The sequence below is a fragment of the Alternaria novae-zelandiae genome (assembly GCF_023758075.1).
Source record: "Alternaria novae-zelandiae strain BMP 2774 chromosome Unknown scaffold_3, whole genome shotgun sequence".
Lineage (NCBI taxonomy): Eukaryota > Fungi > Ascomycota > Dothideomycetes > Pleosporales > Pleosporaceae > Alternaria > Alternaria novae-zelandiae.
The window spans coordinates 1,394,413-1,414,070 of NW_026056963.1; the positions used below are offsets into that span (position 1 = coordinate 1,394,413).

Below are 19,658 nucleotides of genomic sequence, written 5' to 3' on the forward strand. Positions count from 1 at the left end.
GGGCTTCCACTGGTGCCCCCTCAAAGGCTGCAAAGCAGGCCAAGTGCACTTACCCAACACCCCCAAATTCCGGTGCAACACCTGCGAAAAGACGTCCTGTGTCGTCCACAACGTGGCCTGGCATAAAGGAGAGACATGCACAGAGTACGACTACAGAACAAATGGGAAACTGAAGAAGGAAGAGGAGGAAGCGAGTAGGAAGGTGGTGGAGAAAACGACAAAGGCGTGTCCGGGGTGTAAGAGGCCGATTGAGAAGAATAAGGGGTGTGATCATATGGAATGTACGTATATATTACCTTTACGAGGGAAAGAGGTAGGGTTTTTGTTAAATGTGACGTTAACGCTGATCAATGTGATAGGTGCGAAATGCCATGTCCACTTTTGCTGGAAGTGTTTGAAGCCGTATTATGCGTCCAGCACGCTTGCGCGGAACACGGGGAGCCATTGTGTTTGTCATGGAGGACTTAATGAGGGCTGATTTGCTATACGCGGCGGAAGCTGGAAAGACAGTATTTGCGAAGCCGAGAACAGGGAAAGAAAACTATTACACTCAATTCGCAACGTTTTACACAGTCAACTTCATCAGCAGTGCTGGTACCCCCGCACGCGCCATATACGCAGCAGTCACCCCCACAACCGATGTCAAGACCATGTACTTGAACCAACCACCCTTCTTCCCATTCTTCATCTCTTGCTTCTCCATCCAGTGCCACCCCTCAGCACTTTCATCAATCGTCCTCGTCGGCGCATAATCCAGTTTAGGCGCCACACTCAACGATTCGATGAGCCCCGCTTTCTGAGACGGCACAATGTACTTGTGCAGATACCCAGCAAAGAAGTAATTGAAGCGTGACTGGTAGCTATTCATACGTGTGAGCTTGCCGCTGGTCTCGACGTATTCCTTTGCTCGTGCGTGGCGACCGGCTTGGTATTCGGCGAACAAGGCGGCGAGATTGGGGGTGGAGATGCGGCGGGTGGGGTTGGAGGCGAATTCGCGGTGCAGGATGTTGCAGAGGTGGATGGCGGACTCGACGGCTATGTTGGCGCCCATGCCGAGGTCGGCTGTCATCTGGTATTGTGTTAGTGGTGCGTTCTGCTGATGATGAGTCCGGGACGGGTACTTTGTGTGCTGAATCTCCTACGAGAACTATGCGTCCCGCATGCCATTTACTCAGGACCCCTTCTTCGACGTAGAGAAGACCGTGCCGTTCGTTGGTCTTCCATACATCACCCAGTGTGATATTTTTTGTCATAGGAAGATCGGCGAATCTCTCCGCCACCGCCTCAATCTCTGCTTCAGTAGCTTTACCTTTCTGTTCTGCCTTTTGAAATTCGTCTTTGAAAGTTATACCCCACATAGCCCTTCCCATCTGCGAAAAGAGAAGCATGGTAACGTCTTGGCCGAGAATCATATTCGTATTGGAGGTGCCGAGTTGTGCATTGTCCGGTAACTTGCTGACACCAAACAAACCTCTGTATTCGCCGAACGACATGACTTCTTTGTCTGTATCGGGTATGCTGCCTGGTTCGAACTTGTCGGCGTGGTCCCACATGAGCTTCCGAACATGACTGTGCACACCATCTGCGCCGATGACCATGTCTCCTTCTTCGATAGAGCCATCGGCTAGGTGGACACGAACACCCGTATCGGTTTGCTCGATACGTTCAAGGCGCCTGCTGGTGTGAATCTTGGACTTATCCGGGAGCCCTTCGTATAGATGCGACACACAAGTCTGGCGATCGAACAAAATGCTCGGTATTTTGAAGCTTTCGTGGGGTCAGCGCGTGATGCGTCCACTTCATGCACATCTCAGGAGTATGGCAACGTACAGCTTGCTCACAGCCTGCATAGTATCATCGCGGCAGATCAAACTTCCGTCTGGCCATCGTTTGTAAGAGGCATCGACGGGCGACGTGGTTTTGGTGATTCTATCGAGAATACCAAATTGGTCGAAGATGCGTGCGACAGCCGGCCAGATAATCAGCGCTGCGCCTTTTAGTGAAACAATCTTGTCGTGCTTTTCGAGGACGACATGTTCGATATTGGCTAGTTGTAGAGCGTGTGAGAGCGACAAGCCGACAATACCTGCCCCAATAACAATGACCCGAAATGGCTTTGGGGATGTGGAATCTTCGTCTGCCATAATGAATTCTCCGATGCTGATGCAAGGGTTGCGCTGGGGAACACTGGGTCTTAGGTGCGAGGCCTAGAGCAAGGGATGGTCGTGACTCGAATCACTGCCGGCTTTACTATTGTTCTTGGATGACGCCTGTTGGGCCATATAATTTAGCCTGCTACTTTATGAGCCGTGTTGTATTGATCTAAATGGTTATGATTTGCAAGTATCGGGTGGTGCCACAAGGGAGGCTTCCAATGTTGGTGCCTTATCTCAGTTTCGATGATGCTGACACGAGCGCCTCGGGCGTCTTCTTACTTTGTAGACACGTCATATCGTAGGGCTTGCGCAATGTATTCCATGTCTTGAATGCAGTACAGTCAGATCAGTCGGAGTTGATCCAGGCGCTGTCTATCTGGTGGTGTGGAAGTGAGGATCTTGTTTGTACAGCGTCGCGCCTACATAGTCGATATGGAAGCAGCCCTATGCGAGAGATGCGCGATGAGCATCGAGCTTGCTGCAGTGGAAGCAAACCATATACCCCGTCCGAACGACAGTTGCAAAAGATTTGTACTCCTTTCCGATTGTAGTACGATGCGCATTGTGAGTAGACGTGGAAAGATCGACAAAAGAACACTTCGGAACTTGTTGTTAACATCGTAGCCAGGGTGGATTGGTGGATTGCTAGCACTGCTGACACATTTAGGTGATGAAGTTGCCGAACAAGGCCGCAATGACTGTGTCCATGCAGGAACCAGCTCGCTTGTGACGTCGAGAACCTGGGGTAGTGGGATCTGCAGCCCTGGCCCGACACAAGATGTCATGTGGAACTCAGATGTTCCCGGCTGCGCGACTCATGAAATGAAGTTGAATGCGAACCTGAACTAGTGATGTTTGTTAATCGGTTTACATTTCCTTGTGCGGAAAGCGACTCAGTAAACCTTCTAGATGGCTGAGCGAAATGGGAAGAACTCCGGTAGCACGTGAGGGCAAACCGGACTCGGGAAACACCTGTTGTGATAGTCACTAACGTCGGCAGAGACGACTGGATTGCCGCGCTTGGTAGTGACGGATCGGCCTTAACACGACGCGGTAGGGTGCAGTGAACGGGAGCTGCGACGAACTGCCTAGGTAGCCCACATGCTGCTTGGCACACTAGCTGCATTAGTCGACCCCAGCTCGCACCTCCAAGCAGGCGCATCACGGTATCGCGCCTGTCTCGCAGCCAACGCCCCTCCGCCCATCGCCCACCGCTGGCTCCCGAATCGATGAACACAGTGCACTCGATTTGCCGGGTGAATACGCGCTTGCCGTAGCTTGCACCTGACAGGACCGGCGCCGGCGCGTCATTTCGCGATCGCCCAACCTCACCCTTGCGGGTCTCTGGACACATCCGCACTTTCTACATGGCGCCTGTTCCTGACACACCACTACCACGCGTGAGAAGCACACGACCGCCCCGGCGACATATATCTGACTCAGCGCCAGCCAGCAAGCGGCGCAAGTACGTTCCAGGCGGACCAGGAGGCGGGGGACGATACGTGGATGACGAGGGGCTGGAGACGCCCGTAGGAGGAACTGGACCTGGAGGATACGCGTATACTGGTCCCCGTGGCCGTGTAGGACGCATCAACGCCGAGCGGCAGGGCCTGCCCATATCAGCGCCATCACCCTCATACACCAGACCCCGACGCGAAAGGCCGCCAGCTGGACCGCGTTCCAGTTCGGCCGCCGCAGTCGCCGCCGCCGTGGCTCAAAACGATGGATACAAGCCGCGCGAGGAGCGGAGCTGGGATGAATTTCATCCGGAACTGGACATCGACGCCGAGTTCCCCGTCTTCAGCGCAGACCAGATAGATGGCATCAGCCCTGCAGACAGCGCCCCGGGGACTCCGCTCAATGGCTCATCGACGGGCCAGTACGCCGTCGACAGCGGTCTCTCCGCGGTTCTTGACGGCCTACGGACGCAACAAGCAGAGGATGTCGCGCAAGAGCAGGAGGACGCAAGCTTAGCCGTCAACGGCTCAGGCGCCTTCGTCACACCAAAGCGACGCCCAGGTCGACCGCCTCGCAACCGAGACTCTATGCTAGCTGGGCTCGGATCGCCGCCCCGGCCACGAGTCAACCCCCTTCCGACTATGAATCCGAGGGAAAAGCTGAATCTGCCCAAGCCATCGGTGCGTCAAGTCGACCCATTCAAAGAACACGAAGAAAGCGAGGGCGTCAAGGTCAACTATGTCGACAAGACCATGGCGAACATCGGATACCAAGAGAGCGAGATCTTCACAAGGCCATCCGAAAATAGCCTCATTAGACTACCAGAAGGCTCTATCGAAGAAGATCTGGATCTTACTCTGCAGACAGAGGCCGAAGGTACCGCAGGCGCAGTTGCTGTAGGTCGCGTCGAGTACGACATGGATGAGCAAGACGACCGGTGGCTGGAAGCACTGAACGTGCAGCGAAAAGAAGAGGGTGTCGAAGGTATCAAGCCTGCGATATTCGAAGTAACCATCACCCAGATCGAGAAGGAGTGGCACGCGCTGGAAAAGCGTAAGTTTTGTGATGCTAAAACGAAGCGAACGTAACGGCTGACATGTGAAAGGCATCCCCAAACCCAACCCGAAGCCACCTCAGACACATCGCCCACGCTCGAGCAGTGCAGCTGCTGTCAACGGAGAGCCTGCTGGCCAAGGCGAAGAGCAAGATACGAAGTGCGCCATCTGCGACGACGGCGACTGCGAGAACACAAATGCAATAGTATTCTGCGATGGTTGCGACTTAGCCGTCCACCAGGAGTGTTACGGCGTGCCCTTCATCCCAGAGGGACAGTGGCTGTGCAGACGGTGTCAACTAGTCGGGCGCGGCACCCCTGTCAGCGAGCTTCCGGTATGACCTGTTCCCTCCGGCTTTAACAAATGCATGCTGACACTCACAGGGTTGCATTTTCTGTCCGAATATAGACGGTGCATTCAAGCAGACAACCACAATGAAGTGGGCACATCTGCTGTGCGCCATGTGGATACCAGAGGTATCACTGGGCAATGCGACATTTCAAGAGCCAGTGCAAGACGTTGAGAAAGTGCCCAAGACTAGGTGGAAACTTGTAAGTGATCAAGATTCCTCGTTGTTTGAGTAGCGCACTAATTGCTTTATAGTCTTGCTATATCTGCAAACAGAAAATGGGGGCCTGTATACAATGCGGCCACAAGTCCTGTTTCGAGGCTTTCCACGTCACATGTGCACGGAGGGCTAGACTATGTCTGCGCATGAAGTCTTCACAATCATCGAACCCGCAGGATACAACTGTGCTCAAGGCCTATTGCGATCGACACACTCCGTCCGACTGGAAGCGTGAGTTTGATGTGGAGAGTGCAATCGCAGATGCGAAGGCCTTCTACCGCCACACCATGCGTCATATTCGCTGGCCGGACAGCCAAGCCTACGCGCTTTCTATTGGATCTTCGCACGCGATGCCTTCCATCGAAGGACCGGATGACGACACCCCTGGATCCAACAAGCGAAAACGTGGGCAATCGACCAAGTCTTGGAGGCTGCCATCTGGAGCTCCGGTTGTGCCCCAGGCTGTCTACCACAACGTTGAAAATACGCTGATCAAGTTTAATGTACGTAAGCGTAAGGAATTCGTGCAAGAAGCCTGCAAGTACTGGACGCTCAAGCGCGAGGCACGACGAGGTGCGGCCCTTCTCAAGCGTCTTCAGCTCCAAATGGAGGCCTTCTCTTCTATGGAGATCACTCGCCGCAACTTTGCAGGCATGGGAGCAGCTGGCAGGCCCCGACTCCAACGACGCATTGAGTTTGCAGAACGTCTTGAAGATGACATGGAGCAAATCCGTGTCCTCTGCGAGATGGTCAAACAGCGAGAAGCTGAGAAGCTCAAGGACGTCTTGATACTGCAGCAGATCGTCGATTGCATCTACTTCCCAATACCTCAGCTACTGCAGCCTATCCTAGTGCGAGCACAAACGTAAGCAATCCACCTCTAGATCTTGAATCCCTACTAACTTCGCATTAGACTTGATAGCAGAGGCTACTTCAGCGACGGATTCAACAAGCTTCAGACCAAGCTTGATGAGAAATACTATACTTCGGTGCAGACATTCAACGACGATGTGGCCGCGGTCTTGAGTGCTGAGCTTGGATCTGCCGCTGTCCCCAACGTTGGCGATGCTGAAGATCAGCTGAACAGGAGTGCGCACAGCAGTCTGAGCTCTGAGCAGAAGGAATTGAAGAAGGTCGTTAAGCGAATCACCAAAAGCCTACAACCTTACTTTGAGGACGCGATCCGCAAGGAGTCTGAGCTGGCTGGTCGGCCTTACGAAAAACTACCGGACCTGGAGACACTCCTCAACCAGAAGCTGCAACGCAGGCCGAGCGTCCTGTCTCACGACGAGACTGTGCGACAAACGACGGAAAGCGACCCGACAACTGTTGAGGAAGCTCAGGAAATTGCAGTTGATGGGGAAGAAGCTGCTGTGCTCACTCAGAAACCAGAGGAGATGCAGCTTGCGCCCACACCGGACGAGAACGCCGCAGACGCACATCACACACACCATGCCCATGACGAGGCGGCAGACGAGGCGGCCATCGCCATTCAACTTGGCCAAGATGCTCTTCGCGTGTCCAGCAACCAGCCCGAGAACGCAGTGGTGGAAGCCCGTGTGGAGACTAATGGCCGACCCGAGCCTCTCACGCCCCCAAGATCCGAGAAGAACTTACTCAACCCTCTGGGTAATGGCGGTGTTCCCTGGTACTTTGAGCACTTCGATGTACATGGCACAACCGTATACGAAGAACGGTACACCGGTCGTGAGGTACTTCGAGACATGAGCGAGGAGCTTAGCGAGCTAGACGACGACGAACTCGACGGCCTGGCCGACTCTGATCCAGTTCGGCCAACAGATACGCCCGAGTCGAATGTAGCCGCAATCAAGAAAGCGGTGGCACGCAAGAGGCAGAAGAGATCGAGGGGATGGTAGATGATTGGGTTCACGTTTCTTTTATCCTTTTCTTTGGCATGTGCTCCCTGAGCCATGTCTTGTATTATCATTGGCATTTGCAGCATACCTACCTTGATGGGTAGATGAGGTGCTACTGGCGCAAGGCGTTCACATTCGGAGTTGGAACATGATACCGCACTTCGATGGATTGTTTCGGCGGAGCATTCTGGCAGGAGTAATTGGAGGAAGGCTGGTCGACTCTGCATGGCGTCTAGCGGGGTTCGGTCAACGAAGCGCCCATTGCGATTGGCTTGATTATGAATATACTTGGTGGTAATGCGCATCATCGATTCTCACTTGACCGAATGTTTCACTGCGTTCGTGAAGGTGCTCTGCGGAGAGAGCAGAGCCTCACTCCAGGGGAAACGGCGGTGCACTAGTAATATTGACGCACGTTGACGTTGACGGCTTAGACAGGGCGACCAGGGCGCTGCTTTTGCCCCTAGCAGTTGCCTCACTCGAGCCTGCGCAGCTGCCGTCAGGACAGTCAGGACAGTCCTTTGACAGAACGAACATCGCATTTAGCTACAAATAGCATCTGGCCTCCGCTCACCATCACCTTTTCCACTTTTACTCCACTCACTTGCAGCGCAGCTGTCCTTAGCGCGGCGCTTACTAAGTAGGGACGCGGCTACCGTCGATCAGCCCTGCCAAAAAACTGCCCAAACTCGCAGCTTCAGCAAACACCTCTCCTCAACCAACCAACTACCAACTCCCCCGACCCACCACAACATCATCACCATGGAGTACGAAAACGAACAGCGCGGCTACGATGGTTTGTCTCCCGCCCTGTGTGATGCCAGCGCCCTTACTGACTGGTCTGCAGACGAGCCTCGCGGCTATGAACGCGACCGCAGCAGGTCTCCGCGTGGTGACCGTCGCGACGATGGCGCGCGCGCCCGCAGTGCCTCACCTGGCGGCCGCGACAGCCGGTATGTATCTGCTTGCTTGCTCGTCTAGATGGAATTGTCGCTAACGAATGCCCAGTGGCCCGCCGCCAGAGCGCAGGGACGATGACGATGAGAGCCGCAACTCAGGCTCCAATCTCTTCGTCACCGGCATCCATCCTACTCTCAGCGAAGAAGAAGTCACCCGTCTCTTCGAGAAGTATGGCGAGGTAGAGCAGTGTAACATCATGCGCGATCCTCACACTAAGGAGTCTCGCGGCTTTGGCTTCGTCAAGATGGTCACCTCCGAGCAGGCTGACGCAGCAAAGGAGGGTCTACAAGGAGAGGTTCACCAGGGCCGGACACTCAGCATTGAGAAGGCTCGCCGTGCGCGTCCTCGTACTCCCACCCCGGGCAAGTACTACGGCCCGCCCAAGCGTGGTAAGTCTGCTCGCTGTCTGCAGCGTACATGCCGTGCTAATTACATTTCAGAGTTCGGTGGACGTGGCGGCCGGGGCGGTGGCCCTCGCTACAACGATCGCTACACTGATGACCGCCGCGGCGGTTACGGCCGACGCGACGACTACGGTTCCCGCAGCTCAAGATACGACGATCGCGGCTACGGTGGCGGTCGTCGCGACGACTACGGTCCTCGTGGCGTCGATCGCTATGCTTCTGACCGCAGCTACGGTGGCAGGGACGGCGGCCGCGATGGAGGACGCGATGGCGGACGCGATGACCGTCGGGGTGGTGGAGGTGGCTACTACGATAGGCCCCCGCCCCCAGCTGCTGGCGCCTACGACGCCCCTCCTCCGCGCGAGGCGTACGGCGGTGGAGGACGCTCGTACGAGGGTGATTACGATCGCTCATACCGCTAGCTCTCAGCTGACACAGGCAGAACCCAAGCGGTACTAAGTTAGGGTTCGTATGGCTTCCTCGGTTTGTCGCCTCTCTCAGCACTTCATTCCTGTAATCCCATGGCTACTTCACTGGGTTCAGTTTAATACGGCTTTCACACGCACACAAAGGAAATGTGGTCGACAAAAGTTCTTCGAATGGTTCGCAGCAAGGTGAGATCACACCATGATCTGGCGTCTTGCAGCTCGACATCGTCTTAGCCCTTCGTCGGCTCGGTATTTCCTTGGAGAAACGGTTCAGCACTTCGGTAAATGCTTTCGGGGCAACGTCTATAGCCCTTGGGAGCACCAGTCATCTTGATCGACACCAAATTGTACTTCTATCTACTGCCTCACGATGCAACCTGGACATCCAGTAACCCGTCCACACCACCTTCCGCATGACCAGCACTGTCTAAATACTCTTCCTATCATCCACCATGAACGCATCCATGTCAACGCAGTCCCGACCCAGTAACATTAATGGGCTTGCCCGGCTCGACCCCCGACCATCACAGCATCTCGCAATGTAAACTCGCTCCGATACGTAACGGATGCTTGAGATGTATCCACACAGCATTCCAGTTGCGTGTCGGTGTCGCGCAGCTCGAACAGCATAGTTGGGCAGCTTGCCTGAGGTCCAAAGTCGACGCCAGAGCCCGTGATGATAGCTTGCAGATGCGTCGCGATTGCTCCATGCAAACGAGGCGGTGTGTGCAAGTCTATGCTCCGGGGGTACATTCGAAGGTGCGTGCCCTCCAATCTCGTTTGTGTTACTTCCTTTTTCGTCACTCGTGCTTTCCTCACCATGCCACTCACAAGCTGAGTCGGAGTCATGCAAACGTCGACTGCAAAATAAGGTAAGCTGGTGAACGCAACACTTACTTGATCTTGGCGACAGTAGAGCGGAATGTTGGCATCGTCACCAACTTGTAGATGTATGTGCTGCAATGAGCACACGGCGCAAGGCGTTGCGCAACGACTACGCCGCAACATCACACTTCATGCTCCCGCGACCAAAGAGATTTAGTCATCTCTGTTGCACACATGTTATCGCCATTGTAGGACTCTGAGGCGTCCACAGTCGCTTGATGAATCAAATAGACAACGTCAAACCTAATGCGCGGCTAATTCTCCTCAGCCCCTGCAATATTTGCAGTTTCGTAGAGCCATGTAGAATGCCAATCATGCCAAGTCCATCTTTGATCATGCAGAATGCCAAAGTGAGATACACTTCGACGCTTGTGCCTGGCTAAAGAATTAAGCTGTTCTTGGAGATCCACGGCAGGCGTGGAGCCGCGGGGTGCCCCGACTGAAAGGCCGATGCAGGGTTGGATGCAGCCTGCAGCAGGTAGCGGGCCGTCTCTGGCTTCTAGCACGACCGAACCTCAGCCCAAAGTCATCCGTCGCCATCGCTGCGGCGTCCGTAGCGGGCCACAGGTGCAACGCCTGTGTCTTGTGCGCTGTGACTTGGGTGTAGCGTCAAAGTCCATGGTCTTGTATATCTGGTCTTTTCGCGATGCCACGCCTCTTTGCTCATACGCGCTCCGGTGGCCTATGTCATTCGTTCGTCGTTCCACGTTCGTCACTGCGGAGCTTTCCTTCGACCAACCCCAGCTGCCGCGCGGCGACTCCACCAGCACCGTGAGCTTGACAAGTCCGATCCCAAATATGCCCGGCTAACAATGCGACAGTATAAGACCATCCGGACCTCACGCTGACCTTGGCGTCCTACGCCTTTCGCCCCCTGCCAGTCGTTCGCTTTCAACTCACGCAGGATGACCCGACGAAACGTCATTCCAGTCCTCGCGCTAATCCTCACACTATTCGTAGTCGCATTCTTCTATGCTGGCATAGACTCCAGCCAGGCATGGCGGGGTCTACCACAACATGTCGGTCTAGGAGACCACATCGGCAGTGACGAGCGGCCACCTCTGAGTACAGGCACCGTTGAGCCCTCGAAAGATGCGACCAAAGACCCAGATTATGCGAACTGGAACCCGACCCCCATATTCAAGCCAGGCTCACCAATGCCTGCAGAACACAACTATACCTCGACACTGGTGATTGCCAAGACGAAGCATGAGAGTGTTGACTGGATCCTAGACAAGATGCCGGAGCAGCAGACAGCCGTTTACGTAGCCGACGACCCCTCCGCACCGCTACATCCACCCAAGAACAAAGGCCACGAGGTCATGATATATCTCTCATGGATCATTGACAACTACGACAACCTCCCCGACGTCGCCATCTTCATGCACGCGCACCAGTTGTCCTGGCACAACGACGAGATCCTCGGCAACAACGCGCATCTGCTTATAAGCCGACTCAACCGAGCCCGCGTTTGGAGAGAAGGCTTCGTAAACATGAGGTGCAGCTGGCATCCCGGCTGTCCCGATTGGATGCACCCGGCAGCAACCGAGCTGGACCCCCAGAAGCAGGAAGAGGTCCTCCTAGCCAAGTCGTGGAGCGAGCTCTTCCCCCTCGACGAAGTACCCACCGTTCTCGCACAACCTTGCTGCGCACAATTCGCCCTCTCACGAGAACGCATACAAGCAAAGCCCTACGCGCAGTACGTTTGGTACAGAGATTGGCTATTCAACACACGTCTGGAAGACCGTCTCAGCGGACGCATCTGGGAGTACGTATGGCAATTCGTCTTCACGGGCCAGAACGTCGTCTGCCCCAAGGAACACATCTGTTTCTGCGACCAATACGGCTCCTGTTTTGGCGGCGAAGAGCGATACGCGAATTTCATTGCCCTCAAGAACGAACTCGGCGACCGAGAAAGGGATCTTAGAGATTGGGAGGAGAAGCGAAAGGCGATTGAAGAAGCAGCTCGAGATGGCGATCAGACAAAGCTGCAAGATCTGGAAATACCAGAGGTAGGGAAAGACGCTGAATTTAGGCGGGAGATCGATCGACTGAGGCCCATTGTCGACAGCCTGAAACATGATGCTGAGGTGAGGGGGCAGGATCCGAGGATGAGGGCTGAGGAGTTGGGGAGAGAATGGCATGAGGGGGATGGTTTTTAGATACTCTTCTTGATACCCTGGGTTTTTGGCCGGCGTATCATGTCGTGCTGTATGGCGTTGATTTTCTATGGTCTTAGAAGGGCGTTTTAGCATGCTATCTAGGGATGGGATACTGTTGTAAGAAGGTGGATCAAATATCATACACTACGTTCACAGCATACTCAAGTTCCTCAGTGTTACCATTCCATCATGCGAAGAATTGAGGTCGCCCTCTCTCCGTTTATGTTCAGATGGGCGCGTTGGGAAGGCGGCTTATCTAATCGTCCGAGCTCAGTCACATGCGCGCGCGTCATCGTGCAAACAAAGCAAACTCAACCCCATCCCGAGTTGATTTGGCCCGCTGGCCGGCCCGCTTGTCGTTCTCACACGACAGCAATCAGGTGTGTCTGCTGATCTGATTCCTACCATCTCGCGTCAAACCAAACCACGATCCTAATCTCCGCACCTCGATGCCAGCTTACGTCGCCGAGACGGATCAAACTGCACTCCACCCTCTCCTCTTGTCGGGTCAAACCATGCTTTGCCCTCTCCATCGAATCGCAAATGCTGCCCTCTTGCGCTCAAACCAAAACATGTCGCTGCTTCGGTGTCAAACCAAACCTCATGGGCGCTTGCATACAAAAGAGATTCGGTGTCGCGCTCGCCATGTAGACGTATCGAGTCGTTTTCCACTCGCAGTCCAAGTTGCATGAACTCAGTTGCCGTCTCCAACTCAACATTTGACCCAAAGACTTACCATCTGTGCATTGACAGCTCATACGACCGATCCCTCCCAGCCCTGTTTGGCTCCTACCGTCTGGCCCGTCTTATCTCGGGGGATACGAACCACGATGCGGGCAAACGTCGACGCGCCATACTACCAGATGCGCCCCGGCCAGTTCGTCACCACGCCCAACAGTACAAACGGTGCACCGCCCCCATTCGTGTCCGACGACGATGAATATGACTTGTCTGCTCCCGCTCCCCTCGCATCGCCGCCCCAACATCATCTCAACTCACACCTGTTCGCCGAACACACTGCCCGTCAGACGTCAGACGATCACACACTGGAGGAGAACCATAACCTCGTTGAGTTGCTGGAGGCTGCGACAGCCGCAGGTCAGGTGGCATATGCTATGGATACTGGAGATGCTGGAACGGTGACTCTCCCACTACAGGATAGAGGCAAGAGAAGAAGACGTACCAGCTCCCCGGCCGAGGACGCATCGTATCATGCCGATAGACCCGTCAATTCTAAGCGACGCAGAACCGGCGGATCTACCGATCCTCGGCTTCAGGACCATGGCCATAATATGCATGGTGACTCTGTCGACGACACTGTGCCGCCTTCTAGTGAGTCTCTATTGAACGATGCCCGTGCCGCAGGTGTACACTCAGCCGCCGCTCTCTTCCGCCGCTCCTCTGAAAGAACGTCTCGCAAGTACACACGACCGCCAATGTCGAAGCTGTTCATGTCCCTTCAGTTAAGCCCAGAGAACTTCCTTCAACTACAAGCTTTGGCAAAAGGCTACATGCTCGACACAACACATCCTGAGCGGCAGAGCTGCGTTGGAAACCGTGGTAAAGGCGATACCGACATGGTCAAGTTGCGGCTCTTCAACTGCGTCCGGGACTTCCTGAACGAAGGCGTTGGCGAGCAGTTCTTTGGCGAAGATGTGGAGAAGCCAGGCGAGAAGGACGCGATTGAAGCTGCACGCGCACTAGGAGAAGACAAGACTCCTGATGCTGGGGAAAGACTGACATGGCCAAAGGACGGGAACAAGATTATTAGCCTCGTTACTCCGTTGATGCGACGAATGGTCACGAACGAGCGGCAGCGACAGTATGCGATCGAGACTAGGAAGGGCGGCGCGAAGAAGAAAGACAAAGAAGGTAGTGCCGAAGCTGTGCTCCAGCAAGGCGATGATGATCCAGGACGTGGAGTCGAGCAGCATCAACAGCCGGTCTTCGATCACAGTTTGGAACAACATCCAACGCCATCACAGCAGACAGCTTCATCGACACGACTCACAACCGTGACGCCGCAGCTTTCCTTCAACGGCAAGGATGAAAAGTCGGATTCCAGAGAAGCTGTAGAGTCCAACGCAACCACACAGCCAAGTTTGAAGGTAAGGTCGATCCCTTCATGCTCTTAGTATGATTGACGCTGCTAACCCACCAAACAGTTACCCACGACCAGCCCTACCGAACCCAATCTCTCCCACATCAACATCTTCCTCGTACTTGCCTCCTCGAGCGGCAGACCTGGCATCAAGCTCGACGAGAAGCGCATCACAGCCGAACCACAGACACACCTGGCATGGTATGACTACAATGACTTCATGAGAGAGGTCATCCTCATCCTCAAAGCCGCCAAGGACAGGTACCCCGAACTCAGCGTTGGTGTCGGATTTCGAGACAATGAACCCGGCACAGACAATCTTCGTGGGCTCGCTGCTGCCGCAAACGCACTGCAGACAGAGCATGCTCTCCACGGAACATCGTCTCCATTCAACGGTCTCCCTCAATCTTCCGAAGATGAACACGCTTCTATCCTTCCCACACCCACTTCGGCAGTGAGCACTCACCCCGTCGTCCCTGTCGATAGTCATGCGGAAACCACGTCTCTTCCCCGTTACGCTATCAAGTCTGTCGGTCCGCAGGGATGGCGTGATATTCGCAACGCGGATGATTGGTATAGTGTGCTAAGGGAGAAGGCTTTTGCTGTTTGGGCTGATGGCGTGTGTAATGTGCTTGTTGAGCTTGTGGACTTTGCTGGGGTGGTGGGGTAGCTTTGGATGTGAAGCTTGGTGTTGTGGAGTATGTATCCTATGGAAAGTTTCTATTGTCTTGTCTCATTACTATGGAGTATCATACATGATTCGATAACCACCTTCCTCCTAGCACTTCACTCAGTAGCTGCAGGCATAACATACTTGGACCTAGGCCCCCGATCATGGCTCCTCTTCCCACCCTTCTTCCCTGGCGCAAGCACCTTCTCCCACTCCTCTTCGCGAATCACAGGACATGCCGCACACTGCCTATGGCCACAATTCCTGTTTCCATTCCTACCTTGACACCTGCCTTTTCCCCAAACTTCTCGTTCTGGGTTGTACTCCGTTCGCCTAATCCCGTTGTAGATCATCCTGGGAGCAGGCTGGTAGAACCCGGCGGGTAGGTCACAAACGATTCCGTGGATCACGACGGTGGTCTCCGGGACATTCGCGTAACCTTCGAACATCTCGCGGATACCCTCATACATCTCGTACTTGTGTCGTCTAACCTTGACGGACGTATCGCGGAAAGTGTCGGAGACGTCCTCGCCGTTACCGCAGTGACAGCATACATAGGTCACGTTGGAAACCTTCTTGAGGCGCCACGGTGCGGTGTTCTTCCAGTGTCGGACATGGCGAGGTCGGCGTGGGAAGTTCCTGTGGGCTCGTCGGGGAGGGTTGCTGTTGTCTACACGTTGAAATCGTCGGTGATTGCGGTGGTTGGGCGACTGGGGTATATCGCCGCGGACGCCTTTACGCGGAGGCTGGGTGTGATTAAGGTCTTGGTTGGATGCAGTGGACCGTGGAAGAGGACCCTCGTTCCTTCCTGGTATATCTCGTGGGTTTTGGATGGGCTGAGTGTGCAAGGCTCCAGTGTACAGCTTGCTCCTCCTGGTTATAGGAGCGGGTGCGGCTTGATTAGTGGATACGCGCCGGTTGGGATTGTCTTGAGCCATTGCTTCGCAAGGAAGTCGGTGATGGTGGAACGGTTAGGTGAGCGAGCTGGTAGGCTCTCCTTTTATGCAGGAAGAAACGGGTGCCCTGGAGATGATGTGAGCCTGATGATGATGATAGTCAGAAGAACTAGATATATATGAGCGTGATGAAGATCTTGTGATAAAGATGAAGGCATGACTTTGTTTGCTTGAGGTTGTGAGACGGTTCAGGTGGTGTCTGGTGTTCCTGACGGTGTTCTAGCATGATCGCAGTTTACGGCGGTTGTGTTTGGGTTGCACGAAAGGAAGTAGAAGTGACGAGCTGAACTCTGTCTTGTGTGAATGAGACATGTGTATATGTTGATCAGAGCCATATCGCAACTTGAGGCGGACGGCGCATTCTCTTGATTGTTGCGTAGACGGCATGGTCGCATTGCTACACGCTCGCCATTAGAAGGTGCCTGACAGCTGGATCCCTTCCAAGGTTGTGTGCAGGCTGATCAAAGGGTGCCTTGCCAACCATCAGTGATCTGGCTCGCGGAATTATCACAGGATTGATGATCGAAAGCACTGCAAGATGCATCACTATCTAATGCACGTCCCTTCCATCTCATATCCCCCCGTTCCCAAAACTGCGATAAGGTGTGTATCCCATACCAGGCGCTCCTGCGTGTCCGTGATAGGCAGGCGGGTGCGCCAAGCCATGGATTGTAGCGAACGTCGTTCGCCCAATTTTACCCCTCCTTGTCAGGCACACAATAAGCTTTCGGAACATGGTAGCGCGCGCACCTGCACCCTTTTCAACGTCGCCGATTACGTCAAGCGTGCCCCGGTGTTCTGGACTGCGGAGCGCGAGATGTGGGGACATGGTCTGAGGTTTGGTGTTGGGCATGGCGGCGTGGTTTTGTTGATGACTCTGGTCTGCGCATGCATCCACCTGAGCTACCATCAGATCTCGAGCGCACCGATCCTACCCGCGATCATGGCACACATGACGTCGCCTTCTTCCGGTTCACTCGTCCCGTCACTCAACTTCCTTGCCGGCTTATCAGAATGGCGGTACTGCATTGCAATCCCGTTCAGATTCGTCAATTCTCGCCACGAAATCGCTGGGGGTTATCACTATACGCGACACCCGTACCATGGCAGCCATTACCAATCAGTTCCTCGCATGGATATTCAACGGCCTCTACAGTGTCGCTGACATGATACCGATCTTGGCAGGGTGCCACGAACCATAGAAACTGGATGCTCATGATTCCATGGAAGCTCCTACAATGCTCGACTGATCGGCGGTAGAAGTCTCTATTTGAGGTACCAAGGCTACTAATTCGGGGGTGACATCTGCCGTATAGCACCTTTGCGACTTCAGCTCTTCATGACTTGTCACGCGCAACACTGCGTAGCAGGAAGCTAGAGTGGTTATTGAAGACACTCGGAGAGAGCGAGTGTCGGTGCACGCGGTATTGTTGCACAGGTCTTCCTCTGTCTATCTAGACGTACGTTCATTGACGACATCGTGCGCGATTCTCACCTCTCTCTACAATGCGAATGGCGACAATCTCCCTGTCCGTTCCAAACGAGAAGTGCCGTGCCTCTCGGAGGTTTACGCGGGAGACAAGTGCCGAAATCTGGAATTGATTGCAATGGTGTAGCACTGTGGCTAGGTCTTCAACATTAACGCGGGGATTTCTCAAAGTCAAAGCCGCTATTGGTCACATGCAGAGGTCTTTAATCAACGGATAAAGCATATCCACACCAGACACCATCGATGCCATGAAGCAGGGTTGACAGCAAGATACCAAGACTCGAAGCTATTGACAATCCTTCAGCTTAAGATCGTAGGCGGTCCTTCGCGCATCTTCCAGCAAGAATCCACCCACAAGAGCCGTACACAGATACACGACAATGAAGTGGTACCAGATCGTCGCTCTCGCAGTGCCTGCTCAGGCCGCACTACGCTTTGGATGCTCAACCTTGAGCATCCAACGGCTTGACCCGCTCGTTGAGCCTGGTAAACTTCCTTCAGCTCATGTTCATCAAATTGTTGGTGGCAATGCATTCAATGCGACTATGCAGGAAGACCCATCTACCTTGGCTACCTGCACAACGTGCACGTTCTCAGAGGACTTCAGGTTTGGCAGCCTGTTCACGTCTTCCAACTGAAGCTGATAGAAATAGCAATTACTGGACCGCTGCGATGTTCTTCAAACACACCAACGGCTCGTACAAGCGAGTGCCTATCATGCAGAACAGCGCCTTGCCGAACGGCATCAACGGTGGCATGAGTGAGTTCTAACTTACTACACGCAGGTGAGAAATACACTGACTGTTTGTCTACCTCTTCGCAGCCATCTACTACACACAGCAAGACTTCAACGGAAATGGTAACCAGAAGATTACTGCTTTTCCCAAGGTTAGTCATACTGCGGCACATGTAACACACTACTAACCCACTCAGGGCTTCCGAATGACTGTAGGTTCGCCTACAACCAACACGGTAGAAGACGCGAAGAAACACCCAGGTCTTCGCTTCGTGTGTCTGCAAGACAAGAACACCCGCTTCCCCGAGAGCCCAGACTTCCCACCTAAGGCCTGCAAAGGTGGCATCATGACTGTGCACCACTTCCCCTCGTAAGTGTCTGCCTCGTGAACAGTTCAAGTGAGAGGATACTGACGTTAACATCAACACCCAGTTGCTGGGACGGCAAGAACGTCGACTCCCCCAACCACCAAGATCATATGTACAACACTGCCAAAGAGGCATTCACTGTTGCCGGCGCATGTCCGTCTTCGCACCCAGTGCGCATGCCACAGGTTGCCTATGAGACACTGTGGGATACGACTCAGTTCAGCAACATGTGGCCCAAGGATGGCTCCAACCCCTTCTTCCTTTCCTACAATGACAACAAGGGATATGGTACCCACGCGGATTACCTCTTTGGTTGGAAAGACGACAGTCTACAGAAGGCGATGGACAACAACTGCATGTTCCAAGCTTGCGAGAATGGAAGACCTTTGAAGGTATGTGATGCAGTGTGGGTTCATGAAGCATGGTGTGGCTGCTAACAAGGAGTTGTAGAGTCAGAATGTTCAGGCCATGAACCAATGCCAAGTCAAGAGTGCTATCAAGGAGAATATCGATGGCTGTAAGTTGTTCTTCCAATCGTGCTGTGATGCTCTCATACTAACAATCACTTTCAGGGCTTGACCATATGCCCGGTATGGCGATGTAGATGGGCGGTAAGGAGAAGCACGAGTCAAGGCTCGTACTTTCGGCGATACCAAATTGTGATCTACTTCATCTGCGGACTTCGTATCTACACAAATTCAGTCGTTTCTGAGTCGCGTTTTTCCGTCACTTTTGCCATATCCTCGGAGATGTTTTGTCTCTGGAGACGGTGTTGATGAAGACTGTCCCGCATCGTAGTCTAGACTCTTCGGCAAGCGAACCCGCAAGCCATCGTACATGCTTTTTCTCTCGTCCAGACCCTCAAACGCCACATTCCAGCCCATCAAGACATACATACCATGCAGTGTTCGCGTCCTCCATCGTGAGCCTCAGATATAACACAGCTTACGCACTAGATCATGCGCGCGACACCGTGCAGTGAGATGCATAGCTCAGCGGTTTCACCACCAGGATGGTGCTCCGATGCAGCCCGACCTTTGCGCTGGCTCCACCGCGATGCCATGTGCCAGGAACCCGCAATTGTCAGACAGCGGCGGGCCGTGCGTCCACGGAAACCACGTTGCGGCCACGTGGTGAGCATGCATTTTCATGCAGGCGCTCGGACGTTGGATGAAAGGTTCTGTCGTGCTGCCGCTTTGGGGAGCATGTGGGGTTGGGCAGGCGATTGCGCATGTGAGGATGTGGTTGGAAGGCGTACGGGATGATGGGCAATGGGGGACGGGGTTGAAGCTTGGGGTTGCTTTGGCTACTGGTGGGCGGGCAAACCTTATCGGCGACGCATCTGCAAGATCATTTTGACGTGCATTTTCTCACATGCGCTCGCC

The 19,658-nt window shown here is 54.1% G+C and overlaps 7 protein-coding genes across 7 annotated transcripts; 5 read left to right on the top strand and 2 right to left on the bottom strand.

Annotated features, from left to right (window-relative positions):
- Positions 1 to 565: 565 nt before the first annotated feature.
- Positions 566 to 2,144, bottom strand: J4E88_002430 (uncharacterized protein; the record flags this gene model as incomplete). Its single annotated transcript, XM_049396095.1, has 3 exons — positions 566 to 1,069; positions 1,143 to 1,767; positions 1,831 to 2,144. The coding sequence occupies 3 exons, from the start codon at positions 2,142 to 2,144 to the stop codon at positions 566 to 568; spliced, it is 1,443 nt and encodes a 480-aa protein (XP_049258499.1).
- A 1,379-nt stretch (positions 2,145 to 3,523) lies between these two features.
- On the top strand, positions 3,524 to 7,114 carry J4E88_002431 (uncharacterized protein; the record flags this gene model as incomplete). The annotated part of the gene is made up of 5 exons (XM_049396096.1): positions 3,524 to 4,667; positions 4,720 to 5,003; positions 5,053 to 5,220; positions 5,273 to 6,102; positions 6,151 to 7,114. 5 exons carry the CDS (start codon positions 3,524 to 3,526, stop codon positions 7,112 to 7,114), a joined length of 3,390 nt encoding a protein of 1,129 aa, XP_049258500.1.
- Positions 7,115 to 7,876: 762 nt separating this feature from the next.
- On the top strand, positions 7,877 to 8,900 carry J4E88_002432 (uncharacterized protein; the record flags this gene model as incomplete). Its single annotated transcript, XM_049396097.1, has 4 exons — positions 7,877 to 7,910; positions 7,962 to 8,067; positions 8,123 to 8,463; positions 8,515 to 8,900. The coding sequence occupies 4 exons, from the start codon at positions 7,877 to 7,879 to the stop codon at positions 8,898 to 8,900; spliced, it is 867 nt and encodes a 288-aa protein (XP_049258501.1).
- Positions 8,901 to 10,696: 1,796 nt separating this feature from the next.
- J4E88_002433 (uncharacterized protein) lies at positions 10,697 to 11,953 on the top strand (the record flags this gene model as incomplete). The annotated part of the gene is made up of 1 exon (XM_049396098.1): positions 10,697 to 11,953. One exon carries the CDS (start codon positions 10,697 to 10,699, stop codon positions 11,951 to 11,953), a length of 1,257 nt encoding a protein of 418 aa, XP_049258502.1.
- Positions 11,954 to 12,816: 863 nt separating this feature from the next.
- On the top strand, positions 12,817 to 14,724 carry J4E88_002434 (uncharacterized protein; the record flags this gene model as incomplete). The annotated part of the gene is made up of 2 exons (XM_049396099.1): positions 12,817 to 14,061; positions 14,119 to 14,724. The coding sequence occupies 2 exons, from the start codon at positions 12,817 to 12,819 to the stop codon at positions 14,722 to 14,724; spliced, it is 1,851 nt and encodes a 616-aa protein (XP_049258503.1).
- A 116-nt stretch (positions 14,725 to 14,840) lies between these two features.
- J4E88_002435 (uncharacterized protein) lies at positions 14,841 to 15,662 on the bottom strand (the record flags this gene model as incomplete). The annotated part of the gene is made up of 2 exons (XM_049396100.1): positions 14,841 to 14,969; positions 15,030 to 15,662. 2 exons carry the CDS (start codon positions 15,660 to 15,662, stop codon positions 14,841 to 14,843), a joined length of 762 nt encoding a protein of 253 aa, XP_049258504.1.
- A 2,179-nt stretch (positions 15,663 to 17,841) lies between these two features.
- J4E88_002436 (uncharacterized protein) lies at positions 17,842 to 18,877 on the top strand (the record flags this gene model as incomplete). Its single annotated transcript, XM_049396101.1, has 6 exons — positions 17,842 to 17,929; positions 17,993 to 18,057; positions 18,103 to 18,275; positions 18,338 to 18,665; positions 18,724 to 18,790; positions 18,846 to 18,877. 6 exons carry the CDS (start codon positions 17,842 to 17,844, stop codon positions 18,875 to 18,877), a joined length of 753 nt encoding a protein of 250 aa, XP_049258505.1.
- Between the last annotated feature and the right edge of the window lie 781 nt (positions 18,878 to 19,658).